Source organism: Falco biarmicus, chromosome 5 (genome assembly GCF_023638135.1).
Source record: "Falco biarmicus isolate bFalBia1 chromosome 5, bFalBia1.pri, whole genome shotgun sequence".
Lineage (NCBI taxonomy): Eukaryota > Metazoa > Chordata > Aves > Falconiformes > Falconidae > Falco > Falco biarmicus.
In genome coordinates this window covers 45,033,895-45,053,368 of record NC_079292.1, presented here as the reverse complement: position 1 = coordinate 45,053,368, position 19,474 = coordinate 45,033,895, and the positions used below count along the sequence as shown (strand labels likewise).

Genomic DNA, 19,474 nt, shown 5'->3' with positions numbered 1-19,474 from the left:
GAGTTGCTCATCAGCAGTGACATAGTCCCTCCTTTGGAGTCTCTTAGGCCCATGTAACGAAGAGCCTTGCCCTTTTCTGAATCCCAGCGGAAGAGAATTTGCCATAAATCCATGATTCCTTCCCACTCTTCCTCATTCTTTCCAAGCTAAAAGCAACCAAAAGGCAGAATTGGTTGCTTCTCTTCAAGCATTGGGATACAGATGCAGCAGGAGCTGTGCATTGCCATAGTTACAGGATGAATTTTGAGGATGCAGAATCTCTCTGTAACAGAAGCCTGCACAAATCACAGTAATACTGTAAAGACTGATCTGGCAGTTGTCAAATGGCTGCAGATCCTGTTCCGGGCACGGAGCTTGTGAGTGGTTGTTGGCCCCTTGTGTAATAGGAATGGGATGAAAGGGATGATTGTCATAAACTTGATGCTCCATCACTAAATTTTCTTCATAACCTTCCTATAAACTACTAACCGTCCCAATCTTTCCTGAGTGTTTCTTGTAACTCCCTTCTGTGTTGTCGTTTTTTCTTTCCAGATTTATTTAAAATATATTCTGGACTACCCCCTTGGTGACAAGCTGAAACCCAATCTGGATTTCATGCTGGCACAGCTGGAGTGAGTTGATATTCCTGACATCGCTAGGAGAACAGAGCTTTGTTGCTTAAATATGTCTTCGGTGACCACCTTGTGTGCCAGGGGCTGTTGATGAGGAGCAGAGCATGTGGCTGAAGTCATGATTTTTCCTACCTCTGAAACACTTTCCTTTTTCATAGATGGGCTGTTTGATAAAGCAAGTCTTTTTTCTCCTCCCTGTTTCACAGGGGGTTTTGTTGTTCTTACCTGTTGTTAAGCAGAGGCTCTGTTGTGTACTTAGTGCTTAACCAGCTCCACTGGTTGTGAAACAGCTGAACTGGAAAACCCAGAAAGAATCGGGGAAGGTGCATTTATATGAGTGCTGTCCCATGGCAGTGGTCGCCACTGCAGTTGCAGGCACAGTTGCTACTAACCGCACCAATCCAGCAGGAGCAGTGAGCCTGAAACCTCCTTCTGAGCAGCACCCCTCCCTTGCTCAAGGTCACAGTAATTTACTGTGTTTCCCAGCTCCATGCTGGTTCAAGTTGACTGGCACCCTTTTTGCCTGTTTGTTGCCCTGTGCCCATTCTCTGAGAGTTGGAGCTGATGGGCCTGCTGCTTCTCTGCTCCTGAGTATCAGACGAGGTCTGGTAGATGTTATAGAAAGATCTTCATCAGTGTGTACTTCTAGCATTGGCCATTCTTGTAAATTGTTAGTAGCTTTCTAGAGTGTTAAGCCAGCCCTAACCGTTAATCATTTCCTCACAGGTACGAGTATGAAACTGGAAGGGAATCTGCACTGGAGATGATTGCGTACCTCCTGGACATGTTCCCACAGGTAATGAGCACCCCTTGGTGTTCCAAGCATCAAATAGTTACTGTGGCTTGCGGTAACAGCTTTTTCAGAGCAGTTTATTTTGGAAGCACTTGGTAGTTCCTCTTCTCTCTTATCATGAGCAGAATGTTCTCTAAAGAACGTGGCTTTGCTCCAAAAGAGAAATGATAGGCTGGAAAATTTGCAGTACTTCTTTATCTAATGTGCTCAGTCTGCAAGTAAAATAAAGCTCCGTCAGCTGGAGTTGGATAAACTTGATGGTGATTTATGCCAGGAAGAAACACAAACCAGTTTAGGAAAAAGGGTATGAATAGAAAGCGAGGTCTAGAGTTTTCTCACTGGAGGGGTTTCTCAACATTCCTGAGAGATATTGTTGACTGAACTGGTGTGTGATGTACTGTGTCTGTTTTCTTGGCCTGACTGGAGAGGGAGGGGTTGTCAGTGAGGTGGATCAAAATGAAAGCTGAAGAATAACAGTGCATCTATGCAGGATAACATATGCAGAATGCTAAGCTGCCTTGAAGCTCTGCAGCTGGAGCTTGACTGAGCATTCAGGAGACTGAGAGAAGTGCAACCAAGCAAGAATTTTGGAGGAAGTAAGAGAAATTCTGCACAGTAAGCTGTGCTTCACCACTGCCTGATTAGATTTAATATCTCAGCTTGGATGCGGCCTCTCTGTTAAGTAGCAAAGAGCTGCTATCTTGAGAGAGGGACCTTTGGGCTGATTGCTGCAGTGCTGAGGGGCTTAAGCCTGTTTCAGTGAGAGCTGGGCATGATAATACCCTGTAAGGTCTGACACTCAACGTTGCTGTCCCAGGGACATGTTAGCAAGTCAGAGTCAGAGCAGGGCTGTGGCAGCTGTGCATTCCCTGTGTGTTCCAACAACTGGATCATCCCATCCTTTCAGCTGACGTACCCTGATGTGCACCCCACTCAGGGCTGACATTGTCCCTGCATGCAGTGTAACAAACGCCCTTCTTTTCCCCTTTAAATGCCAGAAGTTACTTGGGGGACTTGCAGCTGACTAATTGTTGTTCCTTTCTAGGATCTCCTTCACAAATACTGCGGGCTGTTTTTTCTCTCTCTTTGTATGATGATGATAAATGATGACTCTGCCAAATGCAAAAAGATGGCGGCTTTGACGTGTAAATCTCTCCTCAGTAAGATAAACAATGAAAAACAAGATCTGATGTTTTCGCTTGTCACAGAATGGTTTCACAGCAAGAAGGTATTCTTTGGTCTTTTTGCTGACCAGGTCTGAACTCTCTTTGGGGGCTGGGTACAATTAAGGCAAGTGAGAGATTCCTAGTAACAGGTTTGGTGGACTGGTGGCTTCAGCTGGACCTGACTTAGTAATTTTATGAAAGGAGTATGGGCAAGTGTAAGCTTAGAATAAAAGGAATTTAAAGCTGTACCTAGTGCCACAGCTCTTGGTAATAAGAAGAGCAAGAAATGGTATAGCTTCATAAAGCTGCACAAATGTAGGGAACTGCTGATGCTGTAGGTCAGTCAGCCAACAGACTTCCCAGCTGCATTGTGCTGCTTTCTAACAGTTCCTCTTTTAGGTCAGGTATTTCACCAAGTGTAGTCTTCGCGCAGGTTAAAGTATTGAGCAAATTCCTTAAAGCACTTCTGATCCCAGTAACTGGCTTTTTGTGCTATCCTTAGCTCAGACTTGCCTCATTCTGTTGCCAGCAGCTGGAAGGTGGCAAACCTAGTCTTGCAGATCTCCATTTTGATCTGGGTGCCTGGGTGTTTCGTTATTGTCACACTGGAGTCATGTTCTGTCCCTCTACCCTAGTGGAGTAAGTGTTCTTCAACACTTCATCCTTTTCATCTCTGTTGTGCTCAGTTCTGGTTTATAGCTGTGAGCCATCTGTTGTGTTGTAAAAAAAATCAGAGTACAAAGTAGCCCCCAGAGCTTTGCAGCTGTGGAAATTGGGATGGAAAAGGCTTCTCAGCATTCAGTTTAGGGTGTGTTCCCATGCGTAACTTGTGCTGCCAGGTGCTTTTGTCCCTAACTGGCAGCATGTCCTTTCTCAGTAGTACTCTGAAAACCGTCTTCTCTTCAGATGCTGTTGCTATAGGCAAAAGTCAGGCTGGCTCCAAGCTCCTGCACGTGGCAGTTGCAGGATTTGATTATCAAGAAGTAACAAGGGGTGTTATTATTTCTGTTGGCAGAGCTCCCACAGGAGGTTGGCTGCCCAGGCATGCGGTTTGTTCGTTGAAGTAGACGGAGTGATGTTTGAACGGCGGCTTGAAGCTGTTCTCACCTTGATTGAAAAAGAAATCAACCCAATTAAATTTGAAGATGTAAGTAATTTTTCCCTTGGAAAAGAGAGGCTCGGAAAAAGAGAATTAAGGAAATGAAAAAAGTAAAGAATTGTAGGAGAGATTTAACAGTTGGCTCTACTGTTTGGGACTGAGGAAAAACACAAAACACATACATTCGTTCTGAAGAGGACTACTGACCTAGAACCATATTTTTTATCTGTAAGCCCAAATTTAATGTCATGCGTCACAGCACAAGGGGTAAAAGAACTTTGCAAAGCCACTAGGTCTAAGCCTGCAGCCATACTGTGTAACCAGCAGAGATACTGCTCCTTGCCCCAGCCTCTATCAAGATCTCTGTGGGTGGAAAGGATCCTTAAGACAGCCCTCAAGTCTCAGACTTCTGCTTTTTACCAGTAAGACTTGGGGGGGTTGACAGCATGTAGCAGTATGTACGCTGAGGTAGCTTTCCCTGCTTCGGGTCTTTCCTGTGGTGCGGCCGGAGAGAAGGAACTTCTGGTTTCTGTTTAAAGTGGGGTTATAAAAACCACCATCAGAAAGAATGGCAGGGTGCACAGGTAGCACTGGGATGGGTTAGCATCTGTTTAGTTGGAAAAAAACTGACAATCACAGACAATATCCACTCAACTGGAAAATGTGTCTGCTGGCTGCAGAAATTTCTGTAGGCGTGGAAGGTCAAGAGTGCACCGCTTGTGACTGTCTGCTTTGTTCAGTGTTATCTACAGCTTTAGCTTTCAAAGGAGTTCCCTTCCTGTACTTCCTAGTATGGTTTTGCTTTAAGAAAAAAATCTTTTTAGTGCACATCATTAACGCAGAATAACAAGGCTGCCTCAGATTCTGCTTGCCATGTGATAATCCCAAAGGGATCCCAGTCAGTGCCCCTGGGGGGTGGCCACATACATTACTGATGTGCAAGGGCAACATGCTGAACAAGAGAGAAGAACTTCAGAGTATGTAAATTGGCAAGACATGAAAATAAAACACCTGCAGTGAGGAGAAATTCAGTGTAATCTCCCCCTGTGCTGTGACATGTAGGTAAAGCACTGCATAGTTATATCAAGCCAGCTGGTGATTGCAGGCAGGGTGAGGACCTGAAGGCGATTCACTGAAACAGTGTTGTCATAACAGCGTGGGGCTTCCAAGGTGACACAGGCAAATCTCTGCTCAGCTTGGCTCTAATAACGAGAAGCAAATGCGTACAAATACGTGTACAGACATAAATGGTATCACTGTGAGTAGTTGCTTGCATTTAGAAACCTAACAGTTTGTTACAGTAATGTTCGCATAAAAAACAAGAAGAGTGATTCTAGGGACAGTCTGCTGCAGAGGTTCAGTCTCCAGAGGAAATGCCTTAGTGAAGCTGCTCCTCTTCTCCTTATTTTGGGAATTGGGTACACGTCAGTCTTCTGTTTCTTTGCAGGGCTGATCTGAAATTCATCTAGTAGGGCAAATAAGCACTGTCTTCAGGCTTTCATAAGCATCTTTGTTGACTTGCTGGTTTTATTAGATAACGGAAGAGGAGGAAGAGAAGGCTGCAGATAGGCTGCTGTTCAGCTTTCTTGTGCTGGTAACAAAGCTCATCACAGAGTGCAACTTGATTCAGTTAACCAAGAACCGCGACGCTGTGAGCAGTATCTGGGGTAAGCATCGAGAATTAGGACAGCTGTGTTACAAGGAAGATTCTTTGTGTGCCATGTGGTTTTTCACATCCTAATATAAACAACTGAACTTTGTTGTACAAGGTTTGCATGCTGCAGAATGATAGTACGTGGCAGTTACTGGGCAGTGAAAGATGACGTTAATGGAAAAGGTTACCTGGTTGATGAAAACAAGATGCTCTCTTGTTTTGTCTCAGTTTCTGGGAAGTATTTTCTATTATCCCAAGAGCAAACAGTTGCAAACTATTGCTTGTTTGCCCATAATTACATCCTCTTGGATGAAAATGTTAGTTCTCTTGGGAAGGAGGTTTTCTTTATGAGACCATGCGTACCAGCCAGCAAGTGATGACACATGGTAATACTGCTGTTAATACTGTGTGTCTGCCAGGCTGTTAAAGCCCAGAGGTTATTTGATTCAAGCAATTTCTCTGAGTGAGATTGCACAATATCAGGCTGGCTTATTGGCATTTTATTGCCTTGGTTTTAATTGCTTCGTTTGCTGCTATCAGAAGGTTAGTCTTTATAGAGTTCAGCCTGCCAGGTGCCTTTAGTGAGACAGGAGATAACCTTATCTCAGTATATCCAGCATTGCTTGGTGATGCGCAGCTTGGACAGAGGCGGGACAAGAGGGCAATTCCATCTCTTCTCTGAAGCATCCTCAGCCTCTGTCCGGTGGTTCAATGTGACCATCTGCAGCAGGGCCAGCTCACCAGAGTCTCACAGCAGCCAGTCCCCAGACATCATGGGCAGATAAGCTGTGGCACCGAGTCCCTGAGGAGACCATAGTTGCTGCAGAAACATGACTTGTCAGCCAGGATCAGAGCAAGTGTCTTTTTGTGCCGTGCCCACTTTTTCTGCCCAGTTGCCAACACTTTCTAGCAAAGGCCCCATCTTCGGATGTTTGTAAGTGCTGTGGGTGCATTCAAGAGTGCCTGGTCACTGGGGGGACATTAGGGTGACCTGTAGCTTTTTGTCACGCTCTGGTTTGGCTGGATAGAGTTGCTAGGAAGTCTGATTACGTTCTGAGCACATAAGCACTGTTCATTTTCTTCGTGTTTTTATCGTAGCATGTGCTGTAGTAATTCTGGAGGGACCCGGTTCTTTTTCTGCTCTCACTGGGTCAGTTCCTATGCTGAAAGAGGTTTTCTTTCCCCCAGGTCATGTCCAGTCTCACCTGTGGTATCCTCACAGCTGGGTCTGGCTGACAGCTACTGAGATCTTTGGCTTGTTGTTTGCATCTTACAAGCCAGAAGATCTTGTCAACAAGTGGAGGGAAAGAAAGGCAGGCAAGAGGAAAAAGATGTCAGCAGAGCTATCTGCATCCACAGTCTTCTTGACTGCTGAACTGGACAAAAAGGTAACGATGTCTGTTACTACTCCTGCCCCGCTGTCCATACCCATTCCCTGGCTGAGACGTAAAAGTAGCGTTGCAGTTTGGTATGCACATTTCTCTTTAGTTGCTTGTCGGCTGCCTAATCCTCATCGCTTAAAGCATATGAGGAGGTGTCTCTAATGCTGGGAGGGGGCTTCTCTGGGGTCTTATTCTCAGCAGCACAAAGATTCCCCTTCTAGGCTGCAAGATGCAGGCAGAATTTGTGTTGAGCTGAATCCTTGGCCTCTGCTGGGAACTGGCCTTTGAGGAATGCAAAACATTGCTTTGAATTTCTGCTGCTGGCTCCCTTTCATGGAGTAATTTCCTTCTTTTTCCTCTTGCCAGATGAAGGAACTTGCATTTGCATTCTGCCATCAGCTGCAGTCCAAGTTCCTGGACCTGTCTCTGGGAGAGCAGGTAAGAGCAGGAGCAGGTCTGGCACTGCAGGAGGGCACAGAGGCCCATGAGGGAGTGTTACATCCTAGCTGGGACAGCAGCACTGCTGCCGGGTGGTGGTTCAGGGCAAATCCACCGTGCGGGGCCAGCTGCTCTGTGCTGAGGGCATCTGCTCAGATGCATGTCTCAGAGGGGCCCGGAAAAGTCCCCCTTGTGGTGTCAGCCTGCTGGAATTGATGAGGGGTAGCAGGGACAGAAAGGGGAAGCACCATGCAGGGCAGAACTGGGGTCCCTCCTGTCAGGGAGAGTCTGGCTCTGCAGCCCAGGCTGGAGCAGGTTGGGTAACCACATCCTGGAGCAGGGATCCAGATCACTGGTTCCCTGTAGCTGCACTGGAACCCTGACTGCTTGCTTAGTCCAGCTTTATGCTGTTGCTTGAAGGTCTGATTCTACTGTGAACCTGCTCCGAGGTTTCCTTGTGGAGAGCCAGGGGGTGCCAGAGGTGAAGACAAAAGGAGCAGCCCTGCCTGGGGAAGTGCTGGAGCCCCAAAGGCACAGTAGCTTATGGGGAAAGGCTCCCAAACTGCAGGATATTGAGGTGGGCCTTCCTGTTAAGAGCAACATGCTCTGTCACATGGCTCACATGGCAGTGGGTGAGGCCATTACAGCTTCCTGGGTTGGCAGGTTCATTTTTGAGATCTAGCCTTGGCTCTTACATGCCCTGGTGCAGACAAATGAGGATACCCACAGTGACCAACCACTCTGTTTTCACATTTCAGGTTATAAAGAATTTGCTTTTTGTGGCCAAAGTTGTTTACTTGCTAGCCCCTGCCTCAGAAGAAGGTAAAGAGGCTGAAGCAGAGCTTGGCTGTGAGGTGGAAGAGCGGGAGGCCTCAGAAGATGAGGAAGAGAAAGACACTTCTGCTCAAGGAGAGGGAAAAAGAGAGGAGACGGAAGGCCGGCCAGCCACATTGCTGTGGTTAATGAAGAAGCTCTCTCTCATGGCAAAGCGAGAAGCAGCGTATTCTCCTAAGGTCCCTTTAAAAGTAAGAACAGTGTTAGACAAACCGCTTTTGATGCAGTAGGCACTTCCACAGGCGTGCTGCTGTGGCCTTTTGCTTCCAGCTGCAGAGAGTGCTGAGAGCTGGTGTTAAAGCGAGGATTAGTAGGTGCCAAAGAAACAACATGCGTCTCAGTTCAGGATTCTCAGGAGAGGCTTGTGCTAGTCTGTTTCTCCTTGCTGATGCTTCTAGCCTTCTTGTGGGGTGGTGGAAAAGTGAGTAAACCCAAAGGCACCGAGTTGAAGGGGGCAGAGCACTGCCTTTGAAAGCCCAGGAGTGCTAGGTTCATGCAGGCAGGAGAATGGTGATGTGAGGTTACTTGCTAGGAGAAGGGGGGGGTGGGGGTGGGAGAGTGTCAGGAAAAGCACTGTGCTTCCTGTGGGTCAGTTAGAGGCTGCCTGCCCTAAGACCTTGTAATAGCAGCACTTGTCTGACTCCAGGTGTCCGAAACGCCACCTTGTGTGTTGAACAGTGAGTGATGCACAGCGCTCCTGTAGCAGTTCAGTTAGGCAGTGTTCTTCCAGCATTCCTTACCTCATGTCCCATGTGCTCGCTTTCAGAGAAGCTGCATCTTTAAGTTCCTGGGAGCAATCGCAGTGGATCTGGGGAAAGACAGGATCAAGCCCTACCTCCCAACAATCCTCACCCCTCTGTACAGGGAGCTGAACAGCACCTATGCGGAGCAAGGTAAGTGATTTCCCTCGCAAAGAGGAAAGTATGTCGGAGCTTTGTCATTCCTTTTGTCTGTTGAGGCATAGACACCATAATCGGCGAGTTTCACCTACTTGCAGTCTAACTGAAATAACAGGAAAGGGAGTATACGACAGCTGGAAAATTAAGTGTTGACAAGACTGGCATCAAGTCAGGCAGGCTCCTGCATGCAAGCGGGTAAAGCTTCACCATGTGATGTAGTGGAATGAGTGTAGCACTCAAGGGCAGACTCATGGTGGCAAGACCCGTTTCAGAGAGGAACAGAGCGTGGGTCTTAAGGCAGGCAGAACGAGACTGCTGCTAAGTGTCATTGTTTTTGAATTGCCATGTTAAATCTGCTCTAAGGCTTAGGGGCACGAAGATCCGTGCCTTATGGTTAAAAGTGTTTCGGTTCCAATGTAAAATAGGGTGTGTTTTATGGCAGCTTGTTATTACTGTGGGGCAAGGGACTGTACAAGTTGGAATTGCCGGTTTGCTGGTGGTTGCTTGACATTTTCCCCAAACTCACCCTTCTGAAATGGAGAAAATGACCTTCAGTGTGCGGCCTGTGTGCGCAGTGGCTGAAAGAGTAACCTTTGCAAGTAGGGGAAAGGGAGCTGTGTGCTATGGGCATACAGCACGCGGTGTGTGCAGGCAGGTGTATACCTGTGAACTGTGTACAGAACTTCTCCCTTCCTCCTGAATGAGTCCAGGTCACTCTGTCCTGCTAGATACTACCTGAGGAGGAAGAGTTGTTTCTCCCTGGAGATCCATGTTTGTTTAAAAGATTTAAAGAAACCATACCTGGTGGGTGAAAGACAAACCAACTTCCCATTTAACACAAGTGTCTTGGCTTAAGAGGAAGACAGTGGTGTTTAGTTAACAGGTTTTCATGAACCAAGTCAAGCAGAATCCAGTGTCGGGAGAAGAACAGAAAGCAAACCACAGTATTATTCTAAATCTGTGGTTTATATATGCCATGAAAATTCAGTGTGCAGCACACTGCATCCTCACATCTCAGAAAGGATAGAAAAGAACTGAAAAAAAAAGTGAAAAACCTTGGAGGATAGTAGCAGTGTTCTAGGTAAGGAACAGCTGCCTTAGCTACCATTTATTTTTTAGCTAAGCAATTCAAGAGACTTGGAAAAGATACAGTAAAGAGTGGCAGTATTGGGAGTGGATAGAGATCAACTTTCTGCTTTCTCTACCAGCACAAGAACCATGAGCCTTCAAATGATTTTTTCAGAAAAATTGCAGAGATTTTTTTTCGTATGATAGGGGATGTAGACCTTGGGAACTTGTAACTGAAGGATATGGAGGCAAGCAGCTTGCATAAGGTTCTCTGGTGGCTGTACAAGCGCTTGGAAGTAGGATCTGTTGGAAGACATTTCCCCAGAGTTTTCCCTTAGCACCTCTTTATAGCCTTCCCCCCAGTATCTTTTTTTCCCCCCCTAGCGATTGAAACCATTAAGATAGCCCTTACTGGGTGTACTAGACAAAGATGTTGACCGACAAGGCTGGAATCATCTGTTTCTAACAAAGCCTATTCCAAAAGGGCCCAGGTGGCTATCTATGTACAGCAAGCCACTTTTAATAACACCTGGAATAGCCTTATCCCTCTGAAAAAAAATAAATCCTTCTCAGAAGCATTGTTTTTTGTTTGCCTGTGTGAAACACCACTTGTCCTCTGGGAAAGCTGGTGAAGAACCAGCAGCTTCCACAAGCACCTCTGCTGTGGCCTTTACAGATATTGGGCAAGATGAATCAGTACAGTTGTCCTTTAGTAAAGGCAGAGGAATCCTTACTGGGCCGTTAGCTATCATTCCATATGCTGAAAAGACAAAGCAAATTAATTCTGTTTTATTAGATCCAACACTGAAGAACCTTGCCCAAGAAATCATAGAACTGCTCAAGAAGTTAGTTGGACTGGAGGATTTTTCGCTTGCCTTTTCTTCTGTGCAGAAACAGGCCAATCAGAAAAGAGCGATGAGGAAAAAGCAGAGGGCCTTGCAGGTAAGCTTCTGCCTTCTCTTCTGGAAAAAAGGGGTTTTTCTAAAGGCTTGAGAGCTGACCAGGAAGGTGAGTTGGAGAAAGAACTTCATCCTGAATTGAGGCAGTTTCAGTGTTTCATTTCTAAAACTTCCCAAGAAACTGTTCAAGATCAGCCTGAAGAGCACCGGTAAACCTGGGCAGAGCAGCCTCAGTTTTGAGGAGCCTAAGAAAGCATGTGTGTTGACTCACCAGCCACCAGTTTCTAAGGAAGTAGCTGATGTTTACAGGAACAATTTGTTTAGTTACAACTAACAAACATCTTGTTTTTCACCAGACTGTTGCAAACCCTGATATCGCTGCAAGGAGGAAGCTGAAGAGACACAGGAATAAAGCGGAAACCAGGAAGAGAAAAATGGAATTCCTGCGCCCTACCTATAAGGCCAAGAGACCTCGAAGTCATGCACTGAAAGATTTAGCAATAGTGGAATGAAGAGGTTTTTCCTCTTGGGAGGATTAGTTTATAAAAAGCTAAAATTTACATTTTTTTAAAAAAATTACATAATTGTATTTATTAGTATTTTTTCCATGTCCTGGTTTTCATCTGGGACCTTAAATAAATAAAAGCTCTTCAGTTTTTTCAAACCTGTATATTATTTACCAGAGCGCGTAGAGTTGAATAGACAACCACCATGATCCTTTATATTAAATTTTAGTTCATTTTTAAAAGATGGGTTATGTGATGACTGCATTTGTGCCTGTGAACATCCTAGCTCCTGAAGACAAAACAGTCTGCCTCCCCGCTTTGATCTGTTTCAGTTTCTGCAGCTGTACTGAATAACTTACTGGCAGTTCTGGCTAAGCTGAAAGAAGAGGAGTAACAGCTCATGAAGGTGGAAGTTACATTCAAATTAAAGTATTGTATTGAAGACTTTTTTTCCTTTCAGAAAACCAATGCTCTGCTAACAGCTAGAGCTCCGCTTGTTATCTCCATTGCTGTACTGCATTGTAAAAGCACATCTACACTGAAGGAGCTGAAGCATAACAACCTCAGCTTAAGAAAACCTCTTTAAATGCTCAGTTTTGTGGCTGTTAGAACTGGCAGCAGTTGAACTTGCTTACAGAAACAAGCATCACACTTATGAGTACAGCTGACAGTTCTGGATTTTATTAGTGTTTTAATTACACCAATACAGTAACCACTCACACTTAAAACCGAGGGCAGGGGAAGACAAAACAAACTCTGCCAGGCAGTAAGACTTCCACAGAAATAAAGAAATGGAATATCATGATGTACATAGGCATTCGCTTGGTTCAGTTTTACAGTTCAAGAGAGGCATCCACATTACAGGAGTCTGTCCTATTTACAAGTATTTGTGGCCTGAAAATACTTTACCGCCAAAAGAAGTACGTGAATATAGCTGAAACTTCTTTGCAATGGTCAGCTTTGTATCACTGCCTGCTCTTCAAGGCCTCCACCAACCTAGGAAAAAAGGTTAAATCAGTTTACTAAAAAGTCATTTCAATTATGTTGAAATATTTCCAAGAAAAAGCTACTCTTTCTTCTAACGTAGACTCTTGTCTTGTCAGTCTTGCACAGATCCAGTCTTAAAAAATAAAACAAACCCAAGAGTAAAAGACATTTTTCTAATGAAGCTAGTATAAATTAGACTGCTCACTCACCACTCCATTGCTTCATCAAGCCCTGTGCCTTTAGTTGCAGAAGTTTTGAATATCTGCCATTTTCGGTCCTTCAAAGCTGGTAAGCCAAGTGCATTTGCCATTTCTGTGGGAGTCATGGCCTGTTCCATGTCCTGCTTATTTGCAAACACCACCAAAATGGCTTTCTTCAGCTCTTCTTCCTAAAAATAGGGAAATCATGCAAGATGTTGCAGAGACTTTTACTGAATTTATTTAAGCAGAGAAAACTCATAGAATGAAAAGTAGTTCCAGCAGTTCTCAAATAATTTTCAGTTTGCCAGTTTTGTTCTTTCGGAAATTCTTCAGTGAAAAAATGGTACGTACTTTCAACTCCAGCATGATACCACTTAGGTGCAATTCAAAACATGGTGGTTATGTCTGTTACATTACGAAACAAGCTGGTGGTTGGATTTAATAAGGTGTTATCAAAAAGCTTGCAGGAATGTGGGAGGAAATACAAAGTTTTGCTCATCATCTTACCTTGTTCTACATATCCTACTATGTTTTGAAACTGAGATCATACTAATTACTGTTAATGCTTCAGGGCCTGATTTTGCCACCACTGAAGTACTGAGCAGCTGCCCTTGCAGACAGATACATTTCCATATGACCAAAAGGCTACCTGTAACTTACTGCCCAGACAGTGCTGCATGAAACTATGAAATATCTGCAGCGTACTTTGTGCTTTTCAGTCAGAAGGGCTGCACAGGCCCATTCTGAAGTTTCACAAGTAAAGCTGAGCTTCATTTGGTTCACTAAATCAAATTTCATATTCACTCCAAAAAGGCTTTGATTTCTCAGCTTTTGATACAATTGTCACCGTTTTCTTACCTCCAACATAGCAACAAGCTCTGATTTTGAAGTGCCAATTCTGTCCCGATCACAGCTGTCCACTACATAAATGACTGCATCTGTATTTGAATAGTAACACCGCCAGTATGGCCTGTAGAAGAAAGGTAAGTTCCAGTCATGCAATTTGCACTTTTAAGCAGTCCTTTTCAGCCAGATGTGGGGGTGGGGAGCGTAGCAGCCTTAAAACAGGGGAAGGACACAAGTGCTGGGGACAGACTTATTTGGGAATCAGCCTGCAGGACATCAGGTCCTTAACTGTGGCACAGGGCAGAAAGGAAGTTTAAACACACAAGTTTCTGCCATAGGTAATCATTATGGCATTACAGTCACCAAAGAAGGAGGATAAAATGAGAAATCTTAAAAGACTAATTTATACAGGCAAGTAACGAACAAGGCTGAAACCACCATTTTCAGAATTACCTAACTGAAACTAAAAAGGGAAGGAACCTGCACCTTACTAACTACACTGGACTTTACTACCAAGCATTCAAAAAGGAATCAGAAAAAGATCATACGGGGGTACTGAAGAGATCACTACAATTACGCATATAATGACTGACTGCAAAACTTGTAACGCTTGCTGAAAAATTATCATCTGCAACTAAATGCTACTTCCTAGCTTTGCATTCTTAAGAATATTTAAATGTATTTTGGGGTTTACATCACTCACTTCCCTCTTTCTCAGAATGCTACACAATTACCTACTACTAAGTAGATTTGTTTTTCAAAGTAAAACCGTGTACAAATGAAAACGTTCACTTCTTTCTTTCCAATCTGTAGTCCAAAACAGGTTTTACTAACTGAATTCTGAACAGAACGAAGTGCAACAGATGAAAGTGCTCTCCTGCCAATGGGCTGGTGTTAAAACTTAATCCATTTTCAGAAGTGCCAGCTAGAAGAACTCCAAGAACGCAGTACTTTTAGAGAAATTTAATTATATCTTTTGATTTTAAGAGATCTACTACCTTATGCTTGTCTGTCCTCCCAAGTCCCAAACTTGAAATTTCAGATTCTTGTACGTCACTGTCTCCACATTGAAGCCAATGGCTGAAACAAAGTTAAAGAAAAATCACCAACAGTGGAATTGTTTATTTTTCTGAATAACATTACAGCACTTCCATTTAAAATTTTCAGGCCTGAAAATTATCAGTAGTTACATTATGAAGTTCATGCCCTTTGCAAAGTCATCCCAACATTTATGGCTCAAAATAACATAATTTTTTTCTTTGAATAACAAAAGCAAATTGTAAACACATTGTAGAGATTTGTAACAAAAGCCAAAGTTGTTAAAAATGGATGGAAGGGTGCCTGAAATCGCCACAACAGAGCAAGCGCTAAAAGAATGGCCTCTTTTGATAACCAAGCACACAACTGACAGCAATAAAATACCAAGGAATGTGTCCTTTGTGTCAGCACCAGAACTGTGTTCTCGTAAGACCACAGCAGAACCAGCTTCTCAGCAGCAGACTTACCTGACACTGTGATATCTGGAAAATGGCAATAAGGTTACAACATACTGCATGTCATTCCTTTTCCTGCCAGCCCAGAGAAACACAACACAGGGAAGTGAGTGATGGACACAGACTGCCTAAAATTTATGGCAGCTGAAATAAGCAAAACCCTAGGGCAAAAGGATTATGGCACAGTAAACTGCTGGCTTCTAAAGGGCAAAAAAAGACCTGACCAAAGTCAATTCATCAGGGCCATTCAGGAGGAACCCAAGAGACATGACAGGGACTCAAAAAGCCAAGCATCCCTTGTTCTTGACGTTACACAGAGTGATCGTGGCCAGACCACTTCAGCGCACACACACTTCGGTGTTTGTAATAAGTGAGCACGGCTGCATGAATGCCAAGACAACTGGTGAAATCAGGTATGTTTTTTTAAGTAAGCATCATCTCCTTCCATGAGATCTCACACCAAGTTTTGTTATACCTTCTACATAAAGTTAAACAATCTGATTTCTTCTCCTTCTCTGTGTTAAAAGTTTATATAACAAACTGAAGACCCTTGTCAAAAAAAAGAAAAATAGGTACGACTTACTGACACCATCCCAATGTACCATAATAATGATCTCTAAAATTTGCATTACAGCTATATTTAGAGACAAACAGCTTACACAGTCAACAGTGACCATCTACTGAACATTTACCTATCAAGAAAAGCCTGCCAAATCATGGTAGAAATCTTAAGGTCAAATACTTTTTGCATTCAGCAGGGCAACGTAAAATACTCCTTTAGGCAGTACTTCTATAGCATGCTGTAATACTTCTATGCAAGAAAGTTCTTAAATACAACAGTGCAAGGCTCCTACAAAGTAAGGTCCTTTTGTTTACGAAGGAAGCATATAGCGAGTTCAGCTGACAGCTTACGGATTAAAGCTACAAGCAAACTGGCTATTTTCACTAAGGGACTGATCACTTACTCGGAATGGTGGTAACAACTTCTCCAACTTGTAACCTGTAGAGAATTGTTGTTTTTCCTGCTCCATCCAGTCCCAGGATGAGAATCCTCATCTCTCTAGTTCCAAACAAACTGGAAAAGATGGTGGAGAAAAAGCCCCCTACAAAAACCAGAACACAAAAGATGTTTTGATTTCAGCTAACAATATGGAAGATACGGAAAGGCAGACAGATCAATCACATTTCTTACTGGGCAACAATATATTTTCTCCGGTGAAAACACAGAAATCTAGGTTGTAACCTAGATACCTGTGTGCTGAACTACATTTATTTTCCTGCTGTTTATGCTGCTATTTTATGGTAGCTCAACCCAGCAAAATCATGTTGCAGCAGCCCCAAGCTTCCTCTGTGTGGTTAGGAATTTTTCCCCCTTTTCTCTCATATGCCAGAACTTGAGCCAACTACTTTCTGTTTGTATATAACTCTTATATTTTCAATACAAGAGACTATACAATCACAAGAAAGAATTCCTTCTGATGTTTACCGTTTCCCTAAAGGAACATCCATTTCTTTTCTTGTATGAATCAGTAGGTACATGTTAAATCACAGTCCATTACAAACTATGAAACTGCACTAGATTAAGTACACGAATGCTAAAGAGAAATCGAGGAGCTGATTTTAAATGCCTCTTTCCCCCCTTTTTTTTTCTTCCCAAAACTGGCTTGCTCAAACATCTCATTTATTCTTTAAATGCATGGAAGACTACTTGTGGCCAGACTAGTATCTGATTTCCACTTATTAGATGTTTAAGTGTAGAAAGAATACTAATGTTGTAAGCCAGTAAAATGTCATTTTTCCAATTATTTTTATAAATATATCTAATACTAAATAATATTTTTTTTAATCCACCTAAACCCTGTAAAAGGTAATGAAACACCAAAGAAGCTAAAATCACATGTGATACCTACATCGCAGAAGAGGCGAATGAAAGAAGATTTGCAACCAAAGTCTTACAGAAGAAGGTTTTGATAAAAATTATTCCCAGCGTTTGCCTTTCCTGGGGAAGTAGGGAGCAACGACCTGCATGCTTATACCTAAGAAGGAGTTCACACCGGTAACAGGCTGCGGGCCTGGAGACCAAGGGCAGGTGTGCGGGCCCCTCTGCGGGCGGGTGTGCGTGGTGCTGCTCGGGGCGCTGCTGCCCGTGCGACAGGCACAGTGCCCGCGCAGAACCGAGCTGCGGAAGGTGTTTCAATAGATACAGCCCAAGTAAAAGGCTACCGGGCGACTCACGGAGGCCTAGGCGCTAACAACTCTCCTCTTGGTAACCTGCTCGCCGCCAGACACCTCCCGCGCCCTCCTTACGCTGCAACCGGCTTTTCCCGCACACCAAAACGCTGCCCCAATACACCTGTAACAGAACCGGTGCCTGTCCACCGCCTAGCCCCCACACCCGGGGCCTCCTGCCGTTCCACCTACTTTACTTGCTGTTCTTCACAGCTCCCTTTCCAATTAATTCCTTGCCAGCAACCCGTTACGGGCTGAACCAACACAGCCGCGCCTTCGGAGCACGGAAGCGCTGCGCTCCGACCGACGGCAACTCCCGGCAGCACCGAGCGGCCGAAACGCCGCCCCGAGCGCCCCAGGGAGCGGGCCCACTCCGCGCTGCGAGCCCGGGAGGGGGCGGCGGGCAGCGACCGCTCCCGCCGGCGCTGCCGGGCAGAGGTCGCGGCCCGCAGGCGCCCCCTCCCCTCGCCCCGCCGCGTTCGCCACCCACCCGGTCGGCTGCGCCGCTCCCACTCCCGCTCCGCCCTCCCCCGCGGGCCACTCCGGCCCCGTCTCCACAGGCCGCCGGGGGCGGGGGGCCCCTCGCGCCGCTCCACGGGCCGCCGCGCCCGCGCGCCGGGGCCCGCCGCCTCGCGCCAGCCGCGGCCCCGCCTCTCCCCGCCGCGCCCCGGGCCCGGCGCCGCGCGCTGAGGCCGCCGGCGCCGCCGCCGCCCGCTCCTCACCCATGCCGAGCCGCTACGCCGCGCCGCGGGCGCCCCGTCCCGCTCCGCTCCGCCGGCCCTGCCACCGCCGCCCGCAGGCTCCACGTCGAACGCCGCGGCGAGTAAACGAGGCGCTGCCCCCGCCCCCCCGCGGCCTCGCCGTTTCGACACGGAGCCGAGAGGCGCCCGCCCGCCCTCAGCGAGCAGGGGCAGGGCTGCGCGCGGGCCCCCGGCGCGGGCATACCGGGCGGGGGTGGGGGGGAAGGAGGGGACACGAAAGGTGTGACCCAGCGGCCCGGCGGGAGCGGTGGCGAATCTGCGGCGGCGGAAGAGCGGGTCCGGGGGGCGGCGCTGAGTCCGCGCGTGCCTCGGGCGGGGCTTCCTGCCGCCCGCCGCGCCCGCACGCGCCCGCGCGCCGGGACTGGCGCGCGCGGCTGGAGGCAGGCGCCGGGCCACGCCCCTCCCGCCCTGCTCCGAAAACAACGAAACCGAATAAATAAAGAGAGCGAGAGAGCGTGTGTGGGAGCGTGTGTGTGTCAGTGTGTCAAAAGCCAAGGAACTTTATTTGCCCAACAATAAATCTGCGAATGCAAAGGAGAGAGAGCGAGAGATAAGGAGAGAAAGGAAGGCAAGAAAGGAAAGAGTTCAGAGCGACAGCTACCCCCACCCCGGAGCTGCGGTGTCCCGACAGTCCGATTCCTTTCCAAGTCCGGTGGGGAAACGTTCTGTCCCGTGTTAGTTGGCTCCGTTTTTTATAGAGTTGTTACAAGCTGTTCTGCTCAACCGCACCCCCCACCCAACAATGGTGTACGTGCCCAACGTTCCTCAGGGGCCTCCAGGCACCTTGACCCCCCTCCCCCCAGGTGTGGGCACGTGCGCAGGGGTTTGGTTAAGTTTTGCAGGATCAGCCTCCCCCGTTGCTCCGTGGCGTCAGTCAGTAGATAAAACTAGGGTGGCAGTGGTGTTACCTTCCTGCCTTAACAATGTATAGATCATTCACTGTGGTGGCGTGAGCTTCCTGCCATAGCAATGGGGAGACAGCTCATCTGCTGCGGCGATGGTGGGTCTCACCGGCACAGTGTCTTACAGCGTGTCGCTGTGTGCGTGTGTCTCTCTCCTCTCCCCTCCCTTCTCAATTTGAAGTAGGCAGGCTTCCATTCATGATGACCAACCTTGCCTTCAAAAGGCAAGTGAATACAAATAAAACACCACAAAACAAATATGTGAGTTAGCCAAGCCATGATTCTCAATTCAGTGTTGACAAGCATAAAGATGCAAAATCATTTCAATTCCAACATACTGCATGGAATGTCTTTTCTTGTTTATAGCATACGTAAATTTTAAAAAAGATCTATGTAAGTAAAAAGATCAATGCACAAGTCTTACGGAGATGATGCTGTGAAAACGGTAGAAAGCCAGTCACATGCCTCTACAGAAGATCAGTCCATCCACCTGGGGACCATGATCTCCATGCAGTTTTAATCCCTGGAGTTATAAATCACAGGAGAAGAGCATCCTTTGAAGATAGTTGTCTTTTTTTTTGTTCTGGCACACAAAAAGAAAAATAAGCATTCAGCCACCAGCAGCAGTAGCAATAAATATTCAACATTCTACTATCTAATTCCTGAGCATTTATAATCTAAATACTGGTTCTATCAACAGCCTGTTT

The 19,474-nt window shown here is 46.1% G+C and overlaps 2 protein-coding genes across 3 annotated transcripts in view; one reads left to right on the top strand and one right to left on the bottom strand.

Moving 5' to 3' along the window:
* The window catches only part of UTP20 (UTP20 small subunit processome component), a 65,063-nt gene extending 53,556 nt beyond the window's left edge, over window positions 1-11,507 (top strand). The window contains exons 52-62 of the mRNA XM_056339630.1: window positions 532-611; window positions 1,338-1,407; window positions 2,450-2,632; window positions 3,586-3,717; window positions 5,204-5,336; window positions 6,512-6,711; window positions 7,072-7,143; window positions 7,902-8,168; window positions 8,744-8,870; window positions 10,741-10,886; window positions 11,200-11,507. Coding sequence (XP_056195605.1) covers window positions 532-611; window positions 1,338-1,407; window positions 2,450-2,632; window positions 3,586-3,717; window positions 5,204-5,336; window positions 6,512-6,711; window positions 7,072-7,143; window positions 7,902-8,168; window positions 8,744-8,870; window positions 10,741-10,886; window positions 11,200-11,355 — 1,566 coding nt within the window. The 3' untranslated portion in view covers window positions 11,356-11,507. The remainder of the gene's footprint in view (window positions 1-531; window positions 612-1,337; window positions 1,408-2,449; window positions 2,633-3,585; window positions 3,718-5,203; window positions 5,337-6,511; window positions 6,712-7,071; window positions 7,144-7,901; window positions 8,169-8,743; window positions 8,871-10,740; window positions 10,887-11,199) is intronic.
* A 501-nt stretch (window positions 11,508-12,008) lies between these two features.
* On the bottom strand, window positions 12,009-18,008 carry ARL1 (ADP ribosylation factor like GTPase 1). Of its 2 annotated transcripts, none has more exons than XM_056339631.1 (6): window positions 17,827-18,008; window positions 15,841-15,978; window positions 14,381-14,462; window positions 13,395-13,506; window positions 12,546-12,724; window positions 12,009-12,345 (listed from the first exon to the last, which is right to left on the bottom strand). In XM_056339631.1, the coding sequence occupies exons 1-6, from the start codon at window positions 17,828-17,830 to the stop codon at window positions 12,315-12,317; spliced, it is 546 nt and encodes a 181-aa protein (XP_056195606.1). In that variant the 5' UTR covers window positions 17,831-18,008; the 3' UTR covers window positions 12,009-12,314. The 2 variants fall into 2 exon arrangements, with proteins under 2 accessions (XP_056195606.1, XP_056195607.1); XM_056339632.1 differs by lacking the exon at window positions 17,827-18,008 and adding an exon at window positions 17,302-17,449.
* Window positions 18,009-19,474: the final 1,466 nt, after the last annotated feature.

Excerpts from the sequence above, each read along its gene's own strand:
- ARL1 (XM_056339631.1), bottom strand. Across the intron at positions 14,463-15,840 it reads AGTTGTTACCACCATTCCGA|CCATTGGCTTCAATGTGGAG; the intron begins GTAAGTGATCAG and ends ACTTTGTTTCAG. Across the intron at positions 12,725-13,394 it reads AGCTTGTTGCTATGTTGGAG|GAAGAAGAGCTGAAGAAAGC; the intron begins GTAAGAAAACGG and ends CCCTATTTTTAG.